At 43.1% G+C, this 22,821-nt stretch overlaps 1 protein-coding gene across 5 annotated transcripts in view; it reads left to right on the forward strand.

Annotated features, from left to right (window-relative positions):
- Positions 1-946: 946 nt before the first annotated feature.
- The window catches only part of LOC122542317 (ubinuclein-2-like), an 84,339-nt gene continuing 62,464 nt past the window's right edge, over positions 947-22,821 (forward strand). For 3 of the 5 annotated variants that reach the window (XM_087978373.1, XM_087978375.1, XM_087978374.1), the window contains exons 1-5: positions 947-1,278; positions 9,904-9,996; positions 13,490-13,591; positions 18,394-18,531; positions 19,352-19,464. In XM_087978373.1, the coding sequence (XP_087834499.1) occupies positions 1,066-1,278; positions 9,904-9,996; positions 13,490-13,591; positions 18,394-18,531; positions 19,352-19,464 (659 nt within the window). In that variant the 5' untranslated portion in view covers positions 947-1,065. Of the gene's footprint in view, positions 1,279-9,903; positions 9,997-13,489; positions 13,592-14,900; positions 14,940-18,393; positions 18,532-19,351; positions 19,465-22,821 lie in introns of those variants that run through there. The other 2 variants (XM_043679960.2, XM_087978376.1) reach the window with 2 other exon arrangements.

The raw sequence follows: 22,821 nt of genomic DNA on the forward strand, positions 1-22,821 counted from the left end.
TACCTGTTAATTACTTAGTTCAGATTAAAAGAAATGCTTGCATTTCTGTTATACTTCACATGACTAACAGACATCTCAAAGTACTTTAATGAGTAAAGTGAAGTTTGAATTGTCGTTGCTTTTATAGAAATTCTTATTAGGCATTGCTGTTTCTGGATGTTTGTTGCATGCAAATTTGCTGCTCAGTCTCCTACATTGCTAAAATTACCAATCTTCAAAAACATTTAATTGGCTGTGAAGTGCTTTGGCATTTCCTGGATTGTCCAAGGCACTACAGAACACAAGTTCCTCTTTTTTATTTTACAGCAATACCTTAGAAACAAGAAAACATAATTTTGCATATACTGTATAACATAACACAATGTTTGTTGGGGGGAGGGGGCGACCAGACATAGGGGTAACTGTTTTAAAATTAGGGTTGCCTTTTTTAAAAAAAGAGATGAGGATTATTTCTTCAGTCAGTGGGCTGTGCACCTACGAAACTCTCTGCCTTACGCAGAGTTGGAGGCAGGAATCCTTAAATTTGTTTAGGCAGATTCTTGTTAGGCAGAGGAATTAAATGTTATCAGCAGTAAATGAGAACCTAGATTTGAAACACAAACACATTAGCTGTGATCTTATTGAATGGCAGAGTAACTTCAAAGGGCCAAATGGCTACTCCTAATGCCCTGGTGCAGGATATTTTCCTAATCAAACTATTTAGGAATGTTATTGCAAACCTCTGGAGCAGGTAGGACTTTAACCTGGCCTCCTGGTTCAGAGGTAGAGACACTACCATTGCACCACTTAACCTCTGGTGCAACCTGAGTAAGGACAAGGTTCCAAAACATGACGTCAGCACAGAGGTATGACGGCGTGACGTGACCCAATGACGTCTCGTCCGTTGCCGTGACGCACGTGCGCATCTGCCGTGACGTCGGGGCGTGCAAGATGGCGGCGCTGGTGCGGGTTCAGTGAGGGGAGGGCAGTGGGGCTTTGATCGCGTTGCAGCGGCCTGGCGCCGGCCCTGGCCTCCGGCCCTGGCCTTGGCCTTGGCCTGGCGCGGCAGGCCCTGTCCGCGCAGACATGACAGAACCGCGGAGGGTGGCCTTCAACACCGTGCCCGCGCCTCAAGCCGCAGCTGTGCCCGTGCCTCCGGTCACCACCGCCAAGAAGAAGCGGCGAGAGGAGCGGAATGGCTCAGCTCCGGCTAACGTGCGCTTCGGCCTCCGGCTGAGTGAGCCGAGTGACCGGAGCCACACTGAGTACAACTACAACGAGCTACTGCGAGAAGCCAAGGTAAGAAGGGACCGATGCAGCTGTCCCAGGGTTTCGCCTGGTACTTCAGGACAGCGCGGAGACCCTCTACCCAAACAGTCGCCTCCGAAACACCCCGCAGATCCTAACACCTCCCCTCAAAGATTCCTGTCAACCGAGACCCCCCTCACATTCCCCAGATCGCACACTTAAGACAGCCCTTACCCTCCCGTCAGGACACATCTTCACTCAAGACCACCTTTGTTCCTCCCAAGACCATCTTTCTTCCTCGCACACCATCTTCCTTGTCCCCAAGAGTACATCTCCACCCTTCTCCACAGTCATAGAGTTATGCACCATGGAACCAAACACTTCACTCCAACTAGTCCGTGCTGACCGTTTACCCAGGAGAAAGTGAGGACTGCAGATGCTGGAGACCGTTTACCTAAACTAGCTCATACCCCTCCAACATTTTCCTATTCATGTATTTTCACAAATGTCTTTTAAACCCGTTGTAACTGTACTGGAATCCACCACTTCCTCTGGCAGTTCAATCCACACGAGGTACTCTTTTAAAAAGTTGCCCCTTGTGTTCTTCTAAATCTTTCTGCGCTCTTCTTAAAAATATGTCACCTAGTTTTGAATTCCCCGACCTTAGAGAAACAACCTTTGCTATTCACCTTATCTATGCCCCTCAAGATTTTATAAACCTTCTACAATGTCCCGCTGAACCTCCTACAGACCAGTGAAAAAGTCCCAATTTTTCCTGTCTCTCTTAATAACACAAACCCTCAATTCCTGGCAATATCCTGGTACATCATCTTCCTGCAATTTCCTTCCAACACCCACCCTACAGTTCTCCCAACTGAGATCCTTTCTACATTGGAAACTCCACATACCTGCCCAAAATCGCTCTGAATCCTTTGCTCAAGGTGCCCCCTATCCAAGACCCCCTCCACATATTTTTTTTTAATTTCAAAATATACTTCATTCATAGAAATAAATCTTGGTACTTGTACAATTTGTCATGTCGTTCATAGATATATACATTGCATGTCTTAAACATTACAAAGAACAGATTGAATTACTCAAATTTACAGTTATCCTATTTACAGTTCCCTTTATTAACCATCCAGTCTCTTGTTATTTAGCTGTGGCTTCAGCAGAACCCACCTACTGAGTGGGTGCCCTGTTATACTATAGCAAATGAACCTTTTTCAATCCCAGTTTATGGGGTTACCGTTGTCCATTTGACTGTCCTGTCTCTGGGGTAGCTGTCTGCATCCCCATGGTGAGCACAAACTGCTGGATCCTCGCTGGGCTGAGGTAGCTATCCAGGCTCTCACTGGGGTCATATACCTGCTCTGGAGTCATTGAGCCAAGGCAAGGGTCCGCACCGTCCAGTTCTGTGTCTGACAATGGGACTGTCAGAGGATCGCAGCTCTCAGTGGTCTGTAGTTGTGGGGCAGTGGGTACCCCCTGGGTGGAGGGTGGACTTCGGGGGGGGTCCGTTGTTTCCTGGTTGGGAGGAAATGCCCTTCTCTTTATCTACGGCGCTCTGTCTCTTCTTCTGGTGGTGATGACATTCTTTGCGCCCGTCTTCACCATCTGAAGAGCTGGCCATCCCTCCCTCGTGCAGCTGTCTTTTCCCCCTTTGCTGGGAGGCTTTGGGGGCCTGGCCGGATTTTCTCTTCCTGTTTTTAACAGGTATCCACTCCTCTGCCTGCTCGGTTACCTTCTCCTCCATTGCTTCCATCTGCCCAGCTAGAGCTAGGATCAGCTGCTGTGTCTCTCCGCTGTCTGCCGCCTCCTCTACTCCAGCCTGTTCTTCTTTCTGGGTGCCACCAGACTCTGTTTCCCTGCTGTCTAGGTGGACGTTACTGGTCTTTGGGGGTCCACGGCTCGCATTGCCACCTCCAGCCATCTGTGCGTAAGTGGGGCCCCCCCCCGTCTTGGGCAGGTCTTATACATGTGGCCCGCCTCTCCGCACAGGTTGCAGCTCTTTGCTTCCTGACAGTCCTTAGTCAGGTTACCCTCCTGTTTGCAGTTCCTGCAGATGGTCACCTTGCAGTCCGCCGCCACGTGTCCCGACTTCCCGCAGGCTCGGCACACTTTCGGCTGCCCTGCATATGTCAGGTACCCTCTGTTCCCTCCAATTGCGAAGCTCGAGGGTGGGTGAAGAATGTTCCCATTGCCATCGACCCTCAGAGTCACCCTGACCTGCCGCTTACTGGTCCAGATCCCAAAGGGGTCGATCAAATCGGTGGCTTCTCCCTCAACTTGGACGTACCTTCCCAGGAAGGTCAGGATATCAGCTGCTGGAACATAGGGGTTGTACATATGGATTGTAACAACCCGATTCCTCTGTGCAGGAAGCACACACAATGGGGTTGCCGACAAGATGGAAAACAGCGGCTCCCCTTCCTTCTCCTTGAAGACCTTCAGGAGCTGTTCGCACTGCTTCACACTCCTGAAGGTCACATCAAAGTAGCCTGTCCCATGGAAATCATGCAGGCAGTACACATCCGCTGCAGCGAACCCTCATCATCCCAGCAGCATTTTCTTGATAAATAGCATGCGGTCAAGCGGCGTACGATCCTCTATCTTCTTCACAGTCACCCGGACGGTGTTTCGAACCCCCTGCCCAGGGCTGTGGGCAGCTGTTGAGGCCATAGCTCTGAGGTTGGCTGGTCCCCGAATTGGCGTTAGGCCGAAGCCAGCATGAAGATCCACCAATAGCAGGTCAGCACAACCAAACGATCCTCCAACGTCCAATCACGATCCAGCGATGATCTCCAACCCATAGCTCTGATGACTCGCAACTCGACCCCTGTCCTGATAAGAACAGACACTTGATCTTAGCCAAAAGGCCGAGAAGCGCTTCGAACCCGCAGCACTCCAGCAAAACAAGACCTCCTCCACATAGTCCTGCCTGAGACTATCTCAATTTTCCTGTTCACACTTTGATTTGCTGAAAAAACAGCCACTTCACTCTGCTTTTAACCACTGTCTCAGTCAGTATGAACTTATGCTGATTTTGTGTATATTTTCTGAAACAAAGCAACGCTGATATGAGGCTATTGATGTGTAATCTGAAGACTGGAATTGTCTAGATATTTTAACAAGCAATTAAATTTATTAGGGGAACTAAGTATATTTGAACTTCCAACAAGTTGGGTTTATCACAAAAGGCTTTTTCTGTATTGATAGCCCTTGCTGAGTCTATAGTTTGGTGTCTGTTCAGTCATTTCCTTTGTAAAGCCATAGATTTGACGACCAGAAATGTCATAGCGGAGTTAAAATTGCTGTTGAAGTTAAGCAGTTGTTAGACAAGGGATACCAGATTTCAGTTTATTAGCGGTGATTATTTACTATCTCTACCATCCTTGAAGAAACAACTTCTCTTTTTAAGTACAGAATTGTGAAGAAATCCAGGATATTGGAATGCACTGCAAAAAGCTGCCAATTTGTACATAACATCCCAAAGAGCTCCCTGCTTGTCTTGATTTGTGAAATGGAACTTTATTTTCAGGACGTTTAAAGTTTCATCTGATGGACAACCACTCCAACAGGGTAGCATTCCCTCAATGCTGCAACACTGAGGTGTCAGCCTAGATTATGTTCCCAAGTCTTGTAATGAGACTCAAGGGCACAGTATTTTGACTTTATTGAGGCTGCTACCCACTGATAATTATTAACAGCCAACTTTTCAAATGTGCCCCAGAAGTCATAATGAAGAAATGTATATGCTAATTCCTGTTCTCTGATACAGTCCCAATCCACATTCCTTCAACTGCAGATACTGACCCATCAGAGGCATAGATTCAAACCAAGTAAGAAAGTTAATTGTAAATCCAACGGGGCTGCCTGGAATTACAGCACCATGGTCACAGGATCTTTCAGGATGTTACCTCTCCTGTTACAGAATCGCTGACTCTTGAATGTCGTGGTTGGTTTTTGTTCCCCGCTGCCTCCCTGGCACAATATTCAATGATGTGGAGGTGCTGGACTGGGCTGGACAAATTTAAAAATCACACAATACCAGATTATTGTCCAACGGTTTTTGGAAGTATAAGCTTTCGGAGCTCTGCTGCTTCGCCAGGTAAAATCACACAACACCAGGTTATAGTCCAACAGGTTTATTTGAAAGTACAAGCTTTTGGAGTGCTGCTCCTGCATCAAGTAGCTGGTTACCTGACAAAGGAACAGCATTCCAAAAGTGTGTACTTTCAAATAAACATGTTGGGTTATAACCTGGTGTTGTGTGATTTTTAACAATATTCAATGCCACTCTCACTGCTTGAGCAAGCAAGTCCAAAGAGTTTACTTATAAACTAATTTAAATCTTCTCATCCTAATTCTGTGTTCACTATGATTTAATATCTGGGGTCATTGATTGAAGTCATTCAGTGGTCCACGCAGTGTACTATCTGCGCTTGTTTTCAATTTGTAGTCATACTTCGACTGTCTGTGGCCTCACATACTTGTCAACGCTCTGGCTATTTGGTGTTTCACTTCATAGAATAAGCATTAGTTTGGCTTCTGTGCATTCTATCCTGTTTTATTTGATGTGTATATCATGACTGGGAGCTGAGGATCTGCTGTGGAGTCAAAGTTGGACCTATAAGTAACATCAGGAAGTGTGAATTTACTTGCAACCTTGAACACTGAGAATTCTGCATCTCTTGGAAATTGCAGAACAAGTTAATACCTCGCCCTACCATTGGCTGACTGAGGACTGTCGAAACCCATGGCGGCAGAAGTCTGAATTGTTTATGATCTTGTCTCAAATAGGCAGGTTTGTCATCCAGTATCTGATACCAGAGTTAAGGAGGAAAAATTGTAAGATGGAGATCAGTCATGATCTAATTGAATGGCAAACACCAAGGAGTTGAAGAACCTTCGCTTGTTTTGAAAGCAGCTCATGATATTGACTGTTTTCTGGCCCCCAAGATCTGTATTGAATTCCAACTGAATTGTGAGTTAAACAGAGTTTGATCTAAATTAAAGTTAGCTATCTGTGTATGAAATTAATCTGCATATGGGAGGCATCAAATCTAGTCCAGTGCAATCATCTCTTGCTTTTGGGTCAAGTGAGCATTCTTGAATTCCCACAGGCAACGTTTGATGTTTTACTGTTGGATATTGCTACATCAGGTGCCATTGTATTATTGTGGAAAATCTCATTGTTGTTTTGTGTTGTGAAGTTCTTCTCACATCTGATGAGCAATAAACTGGTGCATTTTACCAGAATGCAATCTTGCATTCTCTTTCAAATAAACATTTTTTTTGTCATTTTGAAATTTGATTGTCAGCCTTTTCAGTTGATAAAAAATTTTGTTGCAATTCACTTTTGTAAGAGGAAGATGTCCATCAGGGATCTTGCTCAAGTGGTTACTGTGGGCCGAGATAATTAATTATGGCTTGCTGTCCAACTGCAGAGCATCATTGTGTGCGCACTAACTTGCCAGTCAGTTAAGAAATTTTCAAACCAAGCTGTTGAGAGATGATATTATGTAACTGTGAAGCAGATGGAACTTGAACCCAGACATCCTGGCTCAAAGCTATGGACACTGCCACTGGGCCACAAGAGCCCTTTATAATAGACTTCAGAAATGACTGCTTAAGTAACTTATTGACTGTGAAGTGCTTTGGTAGATTATTAAAGATGCTGTATAAATGAATGATTTTGTTTCATTAATTTTTATTTTCACTTCCCCTCACAAATGGCTGCCCCAGCTGATTGAGATGAGTATATTCTGTATCATTGTGGTCTGAGGTCTCTCATGGTGCAGTGGTAACTGTCTCTTTCTCTGGACCAGGGAGTCCCAGGTTCAAGTCCCATCTGCTCCAGAGATGTATCATAACATCTTTGAACAGTTTGAATAGGAAAAATAAATATTATTAGGGTGTGGTGTGAGTCTTCTGGTTTAGTATGGCATCACTTGCATTCTTCCCTGTTAAACCACAAGGAAAATCTATTCTTCAGCAAAATGCTCCTATTTCTGACTTTGATCATCAACTCTCCTCAGTCAAGCAACAAAAGAATTCCATCATCATCCAGTATGGGGGCATCTTTACCATGGTCTGAAATAAATGTCTTTGATTTAGGTCTTCTGCAGGTAGGAGTTAGCAATCTCAAACTTTTAGTTGTCTTTGTTCTTTGGATCATCCTAACAAGGCTAAGTTTATTGTCTATCCCTCATTCATTTGGCAACTGAATCATTTGCTAGGCTACTTGAGATTAAGTCCATGAGACTGTACTTGGAGGGCCGAATAAGTTGAGGCAGGATGTTCAATGTAATATATTTCATATATGCTATATATTTTGTCCCATTTTAACATAACTAAAAGGCAAATTATTCGGCAATTTGGGAAGCAGATTTGTTTTACTGAGGATTGTTACTATAATGCAGGATGAGGTGCTGATAGTAAAATTAATGTGCTGTTGTGCTGCCATTGGCATATTTACGTTCCAATAAATGTGTGGACCCAGGAATTTGTGATGGAAGAGTTGACTCAGGAAATGCATACACATATTGGATTTTAATGTGTGTTAACATGTTTGGATCCTTTTGCAAGGATTGAACTCCAAATGATGAGTGTGTATTCTGTTTATTTTCAATGATTCAGTTGTTTAGCAATAGAACATTTAGCAAAGAGTGAAAGTTGTAAATGCACCTGAAATGGAAACAAAACGATTTTTTGGAAACACTAAGCAGGTAGTACAGCACCTGTGGAGAAGGAAGCAGAGTTAATATTTCTTATCAATGATCTTTCAACAAATCAGAAACAAAGAATGGTGTCCAGTTTGTGTGCATCTTGGAAGTGTTAATTTTTAATTATAAAGCTTTCTGAATTTCTGATCGACTTTGAGCTACAAAATTGGGGACATCACCCATAAGTTAACTCCAGTGTAATAGCTGGAAGTTTTCACATTTTAGAAATTACTGTTCATTGCTTTCATGTTGCAGAGTTCTTTTTTAGTTTTAGAACAGAAAATGTGTTGAGTTGATTTGCCTGTGTTCAGTAACTATTTGTGAGGAACCCTTCACAGAGAGAAGCATTATCCTCCCTGTATTTTCTGGATTGCAGCATTTTGTGCTGTTTCAAGCTTGCATTCCCCATTTGTATTCCAGTTTGTGAAATACGATAATTGATCTATTTCTTCATCAGAGACTTTCATTTCACGTGTGGATTAATGAGTCACATTGGAGTTACAGGTCCTGGCAGAGCTTGCACAGGAACTTGTTGGATGTCGTTGTCTGGTTGCTGGTGGGAGCTGTTTGGTTAGATTGTGTAGGCCCTGGGGAAGGGAATGTGGCAAAGTTGCAATGGGGATCTGCGAGGAACTGACCGTCTGGGCTTACGCTGGCGCCATCCTGAGCCACGTGCGCATTTTCTATGAAATTGGAAAGCTACCCAACAATGAAGGGCATCACAAGTAAACCTCATTTTGTTCTGATATTGTCCTCCACTATCATTTCACTTTCAGGGAACTGTAGTCATCGGGATGTTCGATTTCTCCTTCCCTCAACCCAAAGCCAAGCTGCCCTTATCTCTCAGGTTGTCACCCTCATTAAGATCAAAGCAGGAATCGAAATTTTACTTTTAGAGTTGGGATCAGGAAAGGTCCAAGACAAATAAGTTACTTTTTGATAAAGGTATAAAGCAAAATGTCCTATCTGGCAAGGGGCAGCCTCAGAGCTGCATCAATTTTAACCCTTTGCTCCCATTATAATACTTCGCCTTACCATTGAGCTGGCTCAGCCTTGGGGATGGTACATGCTGATTGAACACCGAAGCTTCTCAGAGCACCTACTTTGGATAACATACACAGTGAATGCTGGTTCTGATGGCTTTCTCAAAATTAAGCAAATCAAAATTGTCTAAGACACCTGAGCCAAAACCTCCAATAGTGACCTTGTGATTCTTCATGGCATGTCACATTAATCATGATTGTCATTCATTTAACTGGTTACAGTGTCCTCCAACTGCTCATTGGTGTGAAGAAATGCTTCCAGGGAGGTCTAGCTTTAAGATTATCCTTTGTTCTGGACTCGCCCTGTAGAAGAAATGGTATAGATGGGTAGAAACTGCAAACAGTTTCATTCACCTTAATAATATCATCCAATAATCTTTTTTACTTACTAGTCTATGCAACCTCCCTTTGTAAATTAACTCCCTTTAGTCTGGTTTTATTTTGATGAATCTCCACTGCAAATCCACCCCTTCAAAGATTCGTAAATTGCCCCTCTCTCACTTATCAGGTATTTCCTCACTGACCAATCCCTGGTACTCGACACAAATATTCAATCAAGAGTGAACATTGAGTTGCTTTAATGTGACCCGCCTTTCATGAGCTGAAAGCTGTGCTCTTGACATCCCAGGTGAAGTTTTTGACAGCAATCTGAAACAGGAGCACCCACTTTTTTATGTTCTTCAACCTTAATAGACATACCGGCTAATCATAGCATCACTAATTTTGCTGTACTCAAGATCAGCTGGCATTGTGTAGATTTGGGGCTTCTGTAGTCTGTTTGAGTCCGTTTCTCATTGTGCAGGCAGTACAGGCACCCAACCAAGACACCTAGAAAACTCTCCCATACCGCTTATCAACCTTTCTCCACATGCCTCAGACAAGCCTTTTCTTTCTTGTTTCAACAGAGAAACTTTGCCAATCCTGACGATCCCTTCAATGATGAAGAGAAGGAGAGGAAGGAAGTGGAAGCTTTAGCGAAGAAACTTGAGGAAAAATATGTGAGTTTCATGTGTGTGAGGATATGTGATTGTGCATGGAATGCTGTGTCCAGTTTTGGTTGCCCAGTTAGAGGAAGGATATTATTAAACTGGAGAGGGTTCAGAAGAGATTTACCAGGATGTTGCCGGTATAGAAGGTTTGAGTTATAAAGATAGGCTGGGACTTTTTTCACCTAGGAGGATGAGAGGCGACCTGATAGAAGTTTATAAAATAATGAGCTATAAATAGAGTTAGTGGTAATTGTCTTTTTCCCTTAGGATAAACGATTTCAAGACTAGGGAGCACATTTTTAAAATGAGAGGAGAGAGATTTAAAAAAGGCATGAGGCAAATTCTTTACACAGTGGGTGGTTCACGTGTGGAATTAAATTCCTGAGAATTCCTGGTGAATGCAGGTACAATTACAATGTTTAGAAGACATTTGGATAGATACATGAATATCTTCACCATGGACATCCAGTCCCTGTATACCTCCATCCCCCATCACGAAGGACTGAAAGCCCTCCGCTTTTTCCTTTCTCGCCGTACCAACCAGTACCCTTCCACTGACACCCTCCTTCGACTGACTAAACTGGTCCTCACCGTGAACAACTTCTCTTTCCAATCCTCCCACTTCCTCCAAACCAAAGGAGTAGCCATGGGCACCCGCATGGGCCCCAGCTATGCCTGCCTCTTCGTAGGATATGTGGAACAGTCAATCTTTCGCAGCTACACTGGCACCACCCCCCACCTTTTCCTCCACTACATCGATGACTGTATCGGCGCTGCCTCGTGCTCCCACGAGGAGGTTGAACAGTTCATCCACTTTACCAACACCTTCCACCCCGACCTCAAGTTCACCTGGACCGTCTCAGACTCCTCCCTCCCCTTCCTCGACCTTTCCATTTCTATCTCGGGCGACCGAATCAACACGGACATTTACTATAAACCGACTCCCACAGCTACCTAGACTACACCTCCTTCCACCCTGCCCCCTGTAAAAACGCCATCCCATATTCCCAATTCCTTCGTCTCCGCCGCATCTGCTCCCAGGAGGACCAGTTCCAATACCGTACAACCCAGATGGCCTCCTTCTTCAAAGACCGCAATTTCCCCCCAGACATGATCGACGATGCCCTCCACCGCATCTCCTCCACTTCCAGCTCCTTAGCCCTTGAGCCCCGCCCCTCCAACCGCCACCAGGACAGAACCCCACTGGTCCTCACCTACCACCCCACCAACCTCCATATACAGCGTATCATCCGCCGTCATTTCCGCCACCTCCAAACGGACCCCACCACCAGGGATATATTTCCCTCCCCTCCCCTATCAGCGTTCCAAAAAGACCACTCCCTCCGTGACTCCCTTGTCAGGTCCACATCCCCCACCAACCCAACCTCCACTCCCGGCACCTTCCCCTGCAACCGCAAGAAATGCAAAACTTGCGCCCATGCCTCCCTCCTTACTTCCCTCCAAGGCCCCAAGGGATCCTTCCATATCCGCCACAAATTCACCTGCACTTCCACACACATCATTTATTGCATCCACTGCACCCGATGTGGCCTCCTTTATATTGGGGAGACAGGCTGTCTACTTGCGGAACGTTTCAGAGAACACCTCTGGGACACACGGACCTACCAACCCAACCACCCCGTGGCTCAACACTTCAACTCCCCCTCCCACTCCACCAAGGACATGCAAGTCCTTGGACTCCTCCATCGCCAGACCATAGCAACACGACAATTGGAGGAAGAGCGCCTGATCTTCTGCCTGGGAACCCTCCAACCACAAGGGATGAACTCAGATTTCTTCAGTTTCCTCATTTCCCTCCCCCCACCTTGTCTCAGTCAAATCCCTCGAACTCAGCACCACCTTCCTAACCTGCAATCTTCTTCCTGACCTCTCCGCCCCCACCCCCACTCCGGCCTATCACCTTCACCTTGACCTCCTTCCACCTATCGCATTTCCAACGTCCCTCCCCCAAGTCCCTCCTCCCTACCTTTTATCTTAGCCTGCTGGACACACTTTTCTCATTCCTGAAGAATGGCTCATGCCCGAAACGTCGATTCTCCTGCTCCTTGGATGCTGCCTGACCTGCTGCGCTTTTCCAGCAACACATTTTCAGCTGGATACATGAATAGGAAAGATTTGGAGGGATATGGGCCAGGAGCAGACAGGTGGGACTAGTTTAGTTTGGGATTATGTTTGGCATGGACTGGTTCGACCGAAGGGTCTGTTTCTATGCTATGTGACTCTATGTACACACTTAAGAGAGAGTGCACACAAATGGTATATCTGTGGATAGACAACGTTGATATTCACGTATCAGTTGTACCCTTTTTAAGAAGAACTTTCACAAATTCAGGATGTCCGAAAGCACTTTATGCCCATTGTGAAGTGCCTATTGAACTGTAATCACTGTTATGATGCAGAATATATAGCATCCAGATTGTGCAAGCCCAACAAAAAGCCATTGTGCAGAGTTGTCTGTTAGAGTTTCCCAAATCTTCTGTGACTCTGTTCCTAGTCTCTGCCTATGACCGTTCAATGCCTGGATACATTATGAAACTGAAAAAGCAAATTTGAAATCTAGACTCTTGACTGTTAAATACATGTAAATAATTCATAATCTAAAGCGATAATTTGATGGTCATTTCTTTCCACTTCGGTGGATTTGGAATATTATTTGCAATTCTGGTATCCCTCCTATAAGGAGGATGTTGTGAAACTTGAAAGGGTTCAGAAAAGAGTCACAAGGATATTACCAGGTTTGGAGTGTTTGAGTTATAGAGAGAGGCTGAATAGGCTGGAGCTGTTTTCCCTGAAGCATTGGAGGCTGAGGGGTGACCTTATAGAGGTTTATAAAATCATGAGGGGCATGGATAAGGTAAATAGACAAAGTCTTTGCCCTAGGCCAGGGGATTCCAGAGGTAGAGGGCATAGGTTTAGGGTGAGAGGGGAAAAATATAAAAGGGACCTAAGGGGAAACCTTTTCATGTAGAGGGTGGTGCGTGTCTGGAATGAGCTGACAGAGGAAGTGGTGGAGGCTGGTACAATTACAATATTTAAAAGGCATCTGCATGGGTAAATGAATAGGAAGGGATTATAGTGATATGGGCCAAGTGCCTGCAAATGGTACTAGTCTAGATTGGGACATCTGGCCAGCATGGACGAGTTAGACAAAGGGTCTGTTTCCGTGCTGTATACCTCTATGACTGTATGATTATGTGAGCATTTGCCCCACAGACCCTGTTGATGAGTTATCTATGAGAATACAATATTCAATATTGCATGTAGGTCACTAGCAAAAATCTGTAGTGAAAGGAGTTCAGTTCCAGTGTAAAGAACTAAGTGTGAAATGACTGCCTTTTATCTTTGCCGTAAGTGCCCAGCTCAGGAGTAAGCATCAAAATCGGATACATCTTCAAAAATCCAACAGTATGCCAAATCTTGTCTGCTCTCTTGACCTCTCATTTTAAAGGAAAACAAAAGGAATAACTTATGCAACTTGCAGGGTCAAAAGAATCACAAACGCCGGAAAGATCGCATGCAGGATCTTATTGACATGGGGTACGGTTACGATGACACAGATCCGTTCATTGACAACTCTGAAGCGGTGAGTGTTGGTTCTTGATTTGCACTGTTCCATTAAAAACGAGCACTTCTTTAAAGCCTTAGGTGTAAGGAACCTAAACAGTTTCTCCGTGGGATAAAACTTAACAAAACCAATAGCAATGCACAATGATATCTGACCAGCAGTTCTGCTCTTTGTCAATGTGCTAATCCAGCAGAATGTTTTCTCTCGACCCAAGTGTACTTAATCTTTCTATCCACCAGAGTGAAGTACGGATTTTTCATGTGTCCACCCATGGGCAGAATCTTATTATGTTGCAGGGCCCATGGATGAAGTTAAATTTGAATCGGACTTTTCAGCAACCTCTCTGATCTATACTGAAGCTTAACAAGCTAATTTTCTAAGAGGCACCATTGGCCACCAGTTATGTAGTACTGGACTAATACAGTCCACACTCAGTGATTTTTTTTTTGCAAGCGTTTATAATGTCACCACTACAAGCAAATTCTCAACACATTATTCTCTGCTGTAGCTATAAGTGGTCAACATAGCGGTAAATATTTGCATGCCGGTAGTCACACCTTGCAGTTGTACAGAGACTTGATCACAATTTCATGGCCTTGAGCTCTGTAAACCCAGTTGGTTTTGGGGATTTGCATTTGCTAAATGGAACATGTTTCATGGCCCAAGTATTATGCAGAAAATAACTTCAATGTTTCAGTCTTACAGATGTTAGTTATTAGGCTTGTGTTTTCAAAATCTGGAGGAAGTTCAACACTAAGAGCATAAGTATAAGTGAGTGCAGACTGCTACTTTTTTACTATATATGACGGCATCCTTTCGGTTTTGAGAAACAGTTTCATAACTAAAACAACCAAAGGGGCATGGGGATCGCGTGACTTGTTTTTAGAATATTTTCCACCTATAACTTGTTCTCCACAATGATCCTCAAACTAACTTCATTCTGGAAAAGGCAGGTATGAAAATATTCCTAACAACTGTCTGGATCTTGATGATGTTTTCTACCATTCAGATGGTAATTCCAGCTCCACACTAATGAGAATCCAAAGTGAGGCTACTGTTCATGGGATTTGAGCATTGTGGCCAAAACTTGATGTTTATTCTCTAATTGCTGTTGTCAAGGTGTGGGGAACTGTCTTCTTAAACCACAACAGTGCATGGGTGTAGGTTGACCCACGGTGCTGTTGAAGGGGGAGTTCCAGGATTTTGACCTAACAACTGAAGGAACAGTAATATAACAGGATATAAGTCAGGATGCTATGTGACTTGGAGTGGAACTTGCAGTTAGTAATATTCATAGGCATATGCTGTCCTTGTTCTTCCAGATGGGAGAGTCATGGATTTGCAACAGGCCTTCAAAGGACCCTTGGTGAGTTCCTGCACTGCATCTTGTAGATGGTACACAATGCTGCCACTGTGTATTGGTGGTGAATAGGATGCTAATGAAGCAGCCTGCTTTTCCTTAGATGGTATTGAGCTACTTGAGTGTTGGTGATGCAGTTGAATGTTGGGTGTGATGATGCTGCTGCCACTCTTAAAAGGTTGATTTGTCCTTGGTTCTTTTGAAGAGAGATGGTAAAGTCAGAGGTGCCAAAGTGTCTACTTTAACAATGGAAGAGGAGTGGCTTGGTCTCCCAGTTCTGGAATTTTCTACTTTGTTTTACTAGGAGCAGTCAGAAGGTGTGAAAGTCCAGGGGAGTTGCAAGCTTCAGTAAAGAATTCCTCTGACTTTCTCCTGAAATCTCTTTTTGGATGTTGTTCCCTCTTGCCTGTAAGAATCTGTGTTTGAATTTACCTTTTTTGCCAAGGGGTGTTTATGGGATAGTTTGAGGGGGTCAGCCCTGTTCCATACCACAGAGTAATTGTTTGATTATCACCAACAAGAGAATCTTTGTCTAATATTTTTGTAGTTTAAATTTTTCTCTCAATTTATCAACCCAAGCCTGGATATTGTCCAGATGTTGCATTATTTGAATGCAAACTGCTTTAGTACATGAGTCCTGAATGAATCATGTGTAATCACACCACATGAGAACATCCCACTTCTGATCTCTGGAGAGAAGGTCGTTGATGAAATAATTGAAGATGATTGGACATAGTGTGATATGCTGAAGAACATAGTGCGATATGCTGAAGAACTTCATTAGTGGGATGGGACTGAGATGATGATCATCTAACCAGCCAAAAGAATTTCCCCGATTCCCATTGACTTCAATTTGTGGCATTACTTGATGCTCCAGGTGGCAAAATCATGACTTGATGGCAAATGCACTTTCACTGCACTTCTTGATTTCACCTCTTTACAGCAAATTTAGGCCAAGGCTGTAATAAAGTCAGGAATCAAGTGAATAGCTTAGTGCCATGTGCTGCTTCATAGCACTATTATTTTCTATTTATTCATAAGTGCAGCAGGTATTGCCCATTCTTGTTGCTCAGAGTGCAGTTGATAGTCAACTACATTGTTGTAATTCTGGACTTAAATGTAGGCCAGATCAGGTATGATGGCCGATTTCTTCCCTGAAGGACATTGGTGAACCAGAGGCATTTTTACCTCAGTTGAGAGAGATTATTACACAGCTCCAGTCTGGAACGAGTGGCACTTGAATCCAGACCTTCTACTCAATGGTAGGCATATTACCACTATGCCACAAGAGTTCTATAAGTCAGCTGTATACTCCAGATTTTTTGAGTTGATGAAATCTTCTATCACTTTGCTGATTGTAAAGGGTAGATTAATAGGAGTGGGGGTTAACAGGTTAGAATTAGACTGATTATGACTAGTTGACTGGGTGGATTTGTCCAGTTTTTTGTTTGTGCAAAAGGTGTCTCAGGGCAATTTTCTACCTTGTCAGATAGATGCTAGCATTGTAGCTGTACTGGAACAACTTAACTTGGGGCCCAACTGATTTTGACGCACAAGTCTTTGTGGATGAAGACATTGAGATATTGTCACGGTCCATAGCCTTTGCAATTTTCAGTGCTTTAACTGCGATATTGTGAGGTGAGTTATATTGTTTCAAGGTTAGCATCCATGATGGAGATTTCAGGTGAAGAAATAAATTAGTCAAACCCGAAGCACTTCAGGGCAAAGAAAATGAGTCTTTTATTCTTCCCTTATGCTGACATGCTGAGCTGCCCCATCATTGTTGTTTAATTCTCCATGACTATTCACACATTATGGATATGCATGACTGCAGAACTGACCTGTACATTGTTCGATCGTTTAGCTCTGTCTATCACACACTGCTTCTGCTGTTTGGCATGCATGTAATCTTGTGCCATAACTTCACCGAGTTGTTACCTTATTAGTTAGGCCTGTTGCTGTATTATATTCTGTCTTATATCCTCCAGTGAACAATCAATGATAGAGTGGGATATGTGAGAATGAGGTTACAGATTGCAGTGGTACAGACTTCTACCACATGGTTGCCCAGTTTAGAGATACTAGTTCTCTTCTGAATTCATCCCATTCAGTGCAGTGATGCTGATGTGAAGATGGGACTTTGTCTCCACAAGAACTGTGCAGTGATCACTCCGAATAATAGTGTCATGGATGAACATACCTGCAACTGGTAAATTGTTGGAGAGGAGGTTAAGTAATATTGTTTACCTTTTGTTAGTTCCCCCACCATCTTTCCTGGACCCCTTCCGACAGATGTGGTCTTCAAAACCTTGTCAGCTCAGGCAGTAATAGTGCTGCCGAACCACTCTTCGTGATGAAGTTGTAAACTCCTTTTCTGAGAGTATTCTGTGCTTTTCCCACTCTCAGTACTACTTCACATTGTGTTCAACATGAAGGAATACCAATTCCTCAGTTGAGCTGGTGTGGTAGTTAGTAATTAGAGATTTCCTTGCCTGTGTTTGACCTGGTGCCCTGAGACACCTTGGAGTCTGTGTTGAGAACTTGAAGGGGCAGCTCCCTTCTTACTGTACACTGCTGCCAGCAAGACAGGGTATGCTCAGGGAAGATGATGGTGGGATATGTTACATTGGCTGTATGATTCATTGAGTAGGACTATGTTTTGTTGTTGCTTGTTGCCCCAGTTTTGGAGCAAACCCTTCATTGTAGTAAGGAAACCTTGCAAAACCAAGTGGGCAGGGTGCGCTGTTGTTATTTCAGCACCTAGTTGCTTGGTGGCGCTTCTGATTTGAGCTTTGAGCATTGGCATGATCTTCTGGACATTATTATTACATTAGATTGTTTCCCTATAGCACTCATGTGGAAGGCATGTAATATAAATTGCCACGAGCTGAGAATGGTTTTAGTTCCATTTCATCTATCAATGATATGAATTAGGAGAAGACAAATAAAACTTTCCTCAGAATATCCTAAAACACCGTACCAATTTACAACTCTGGAGGTAAAAGTTGGAAACAACATTTCATGCTGTGACATTAAACACAAGGAATCTTCAGGTGAACTAACATGATGTGAAGGATACAATTTAGAACATAGTGCATTTTGAACTCATCTATTCTATCCTTTTTTTGTTAGAATTAATTGATAACATTATTGCCATTTTTGATTCAGTATCTAGGAAGTTTCTACTTTGTTATAGGAGCTCATAGTGGAAAAAGTTAACATATCCAAAAGGTAGTAATGTATGGTCAACACATGATCTTTAATATTTTATATCACTGCACAGACAACCTTTGACATGTGTAGGATATCATCACAACCAAAATATGTATATTTCAGATACAGCCTCCATGATACTGAGCAATGTAAAGTGGGTATCTCCAACCATTTGAACACAGTCTGTTTAACCCAGACTGACCACTCCAGCTCACAGCTTCTGCTGAAACCTGAATTTATTTTCCAGTATGATGAATTGGTTCCGGCCTCCCTGACGACAAAGTACGGAGGATTCTATATAAACACGGGGACATTGCAGTTCCGGCAAACCTCTGACACTGAGGATGAAGATGTGGCCGGAAAGAAAAGATTGAAATCACCTAAAGTAAGTTGTGGTTTAATTTCAATTCTATAGTGAATTGTGAGACTTGGAAAATATCCCAATGGTGTGTGTTCTAACTATCCCCAGCCTAATGATGAGGTTGAGCAGTCTCTCAATTTTCAGTAACCCTCTGCAATCAGATGAAGCACTCAGAGCTGCACATTCATACCCTCAATATCCTTTCCTTTGCAGGTTGGAGATGTATAGTGTATGCCTATGTCATCAGATGTTATGGCACAGCAAATCAGTATGCTCACCCTTCACATGTTTACTCACTCCAACCACTGGACATGACTGTATATGACTCTTGTGTGCTTTCCCCAGACATGTGCAGACACGCACACAGCATCAAAGTGCCTTCTACCATGGTTGTCAATTCTTTGCATCTGACACAAGCATTTCTGTTGTAACTATCAACTGTAGTTCCATTTTCCAATTGTTCACCAGATCGTTATATATACTTGCTTTTCCAATTCACTTTTATATGATCTATTCACTGCCTTAGTGGCTGCTTGTTGTAAAACATTCTAGAATCTGAAAAGCAATTGGGTGGCAAAGTATCTTTTAGCTTCCTCCTTCATTCTTCAATGGAAAACCACCTCATTGCTGGCTGTGTGTTACCAATGTTTTAACATAAGGTTTAATTCTGCCGGACTCCTGAAGCTACCAGGTTGCTTTCTACCTTAAACTGATTTTTCTAAAAAAAAGTTAAATATTAATGAAGCGCCATTTTTATGCTTTGTTTAAGATTTACTCAGGATATCATAAGTTTGTGTTCTTTCAAGTTTGACAGTAAGGAGACAATTTGCAGTTTTTCTTTCAGAAACAAAAATTAAAAGATGGAGAAGACAGAGTGGCGAAAAAGCAAAGAAGAAAGGATGAAGGTGGGATGAAAGAGAAGAAATCAAGGAAGCTAAAGGTTTCAAAGGAGTCTGGGTGAGTGAATCATGTTGAGTTGCTCAAGTACAAGATGTCAATAATCACTGAAATATTTGCAGGGTCCTTAAGTGGTAGATGAGATGTTGTCCTTTGAGCATGTGCTGAGGCTCACTGGAACACTGCAGCAAGCCTGCATCAGAAATGTTGGCCGGGGACACAGTGGGATGTTGAAATGGCAGGCAACTGAAAGTGATTATTGACATCTTGTACTTGAGCAACTGCAGATTCTGGAAATCTAAGATAAAAACAGAAGCTGAGCAAGTCTGACAGCAGACCTGAGAAGAAAGCTGAGTTAATGTTTCGAGTCTAGTGACTCTTTACCAGAACTGTTAGTAGCTAGGAAAAATTGGTATTTATGGTGAAGCCAAAATTGGGGTGGGAGGGTAGGGAGGTGAGTGGATATGTGGAGATGGAACCCAGAGAGAGAGAGATGAAAGGGTGGCAAACAAGGAGATTATGGATTGCAGCCACATCAAAAGAAAAACTGAATAATTGATATTAAGAACTAAGAGTTGGAGAAAATAGTTAAGCTGTACTGAATGCAATCCATATAATGTGATAGGAGTATGTGAGAGTGAGTGACTGTGCTAAAAGCAGCCCATGTCATGACAGGACCGGTTGGAGGGTGGGTTACAAATATGGAAGGAGTGAATCAGACTCTGATGTTACTGAAATCAATGTTGGGTCCTAGAGGCGGCAGGGTCCTCAAGTGGTAGATGAGATGTTGTCCTTTGAACATGTGCTGAGGCTCACTGGAACACTGCAGCAAGCCTGCATCAGAAATGTTGGCCGGGAACACGGTGGGGTGTTGAAATGGCAGCTGAAACTTTATTGCTGGAACAGCACAGCAGGTCAGGCAGCATCTAGGGAACAGAAGATTCGACGTTTCGGGCACATCACTTACGCAGATTGAACATAGGTGTTCTACTTCATTCAATCTAGTCTACTGTATTCGCTGTTCACAGTGTGGTCTTCTGTATGTGGCAAGATGAAATGCAGACTAGGTGATTGCTTTGTGCCTTGCTCTCCTCCTTTATAAAGCTTCTCATAACCAAGTTTTTAGACAAAAACTTTTGCCAGCTATTCTGTTAACTCCTAATTCTTAACATCTCTGTTAAGATGTTTTTGTAAATTGAAGTCTTGGTCACTGTTATGGCCCACTGAGTAATGTGTCATAAATTAAACCCTGATATTCTTGCAGTCATACCAAATATTTAAAAAAATCTTTAAGGTGCACACAGTACCCCAATTTACTTGCCTTTCAAACTAAAGTTGATAGAAAGCACGGACCAGATTTCTGTACAGAATAAGAATTATTATTTATAAGTAGTTGGGCTCCAACTACAAGTAAATAGGTATAAACCATTGGCTAATAGCATTACAAACTTAAACTCTAAACCCCTCCTTTACACATGCACACAGATAAATAAATAGGGAAACTAGATTTTTGATGGAGGTTGAGGAAAAACTGGAAAGTCGGTTCTGTGCTCTTCGCTTCCTGATTCCAAATTGAGATGATCTGTCTTTGGCTTGCCAGACCCTTGTCTGGAAGCTTTCTCTGTAGAAAGTACAGAGCAACTGATTCATCTGGAAAAGATCTCTATCAATTCTAAAGTCACAGCTCACAGAAACTGCTGCAGGAAAGGTAACTGATTTTCTTCAAGTTTAAACAGAGGTTTTCTTTACTGGAGAGGACAGACAACTTCTGCTGGGGAGAACAACAGCACACCCTCTTTGTCTCTGTAACTTGTTTCCGGTTCCTGATCTGCACATTGCAGAAGCCCACTACCACAAACACCAAGTTCACAATTCCTTGCTGTGAAATTATGCAGACATCCTGGTAAATCCCTTTTTTTCTTTCTCCTTCCAGTCCACCGTTTTTAAAGGCTCAAAAATAAAATAATGCAGTTCTTACAGTCACAGAATCAGCTTCAGCATTTTATCACTGGAAGCCCTGAGGCTTTGTTGCAGTTCTTGGTGCATTTCAATGTTCATGCCACTTACACGTCAAATATTTAAAGTTTTTAAAAATTAACTGGTTTAAAATAATGAATGGACCAACTTCTAGGTGCAGAACAATGGTTTTTTAGAACAACATCACCAAATGTTAGACTCTGAAAAGGGGAGGGGTGGATGGGGAGAGGCTTAAGGGGCAGCATTGGAGGATAATCAAGGATATTTGGGAGAAGAGTGAGGCAAAAGCAAGGGAGGTGAGCTGGAATTATGTGATGAAGTGGGAATAATGCTAGAAAGATATGGAAATGGGGAATGGTATGGGATTGGTAATGAGGTGTGACAAAGGGGGCAAAGTTACCCTGGCTAGAGGATTAGGACCTCCGAAAGCTGTTATGACACATGGACCTGGAGGACTGCACAGTGGCAGGAAAGTTACAGGGAATGTTGGTTGGGGGAATGTATGTAAGATATGGAGTGAGAATTGGGATGACATATGAATAAAAGGGGGAATCCAATGGAAGTGACATAAAAGGAAGTGGAAGGGGAATGAGAGGCATGTCATGGGATGGAAATTTTAAAAAATAACATTGCAATGAACATACTAATTTTACTGAAAAGGTTTTGCGGGCACTTATAGGAAATATATAGATTTGATATGTAAAACAGCAATAAACAGGAAACACATTGCATTGACGACCGCAACAATTTTTTTTAAGTTTCGGGACCTGTGCGGATTAAAAATACACAATATCCATTTGAGGAAAAACCATGAAGGCAACTTCTTATTAACATACATTTTCTTGTCAACTTGTGAACTTTCTGCTGGCAAGAGAGTAGTGACCTACTTCAGTAGTGTAATCAACATGCCCTACATAGCTGACGGGTGGAATAGTACTTGTGAAGCTTCTCTTAGCCTATTAAGATTTGTTTGTCATTGTGAGACTGGGAAGTGACCAGTGCAGAAATTAACCATGAACCGTCAACATTACATGGTATATGCAGCAGAGGAATAGGCCATTTGGTGTAACATCCAAGTAGACGGATGGCTCATGCCCGAAACGTCGATTCTCCTGCTCTTTGGATGCTGCCTGACCTGCTGCCCTTTTCCAGCAACACATTTTCAGCTCTGATCTCCAGCATCTGCAGTCCTCACTTTCTCCCCATAGTAGATTTTAGACCCTATGCAAGCCTCATCTTAATCTAGCAGCCTGATATCCTATTTACTTCCCTTCCTTTAATTACCTTGCTTCCTCGTAAAAAGCATCTGTTCTATTCACCTCAGTGAGTGAGTTCCATGTTCTGACACCCTATGAGTAAAAACAAGTCTACAAAATCTCTAACAGACTTGCAGTGACTATCTTAAATTTACAGTCCCAGCTTTGGACTCCCCACAAGTAG

Source organism: Chiloscyllium plagiosum, unplaced genomic scaffold (assembly GCF_037043375.1).
Source record: "Chiloscyllium plagiosum isolate Xiang-an unplaced genomic scaffold, Cpla_swu_hap1 HiC_scaffold_33, whole genome shotgun sequence".
NCBI classification, from domain to species: domain Eukaryota; kingdom Metazoa; phylum Chordata; class Chondrichthyes; order Orectolobiformes; family Hemiscylliidae; genus Chiloscyllium; species Chiloscyllium plagiosum.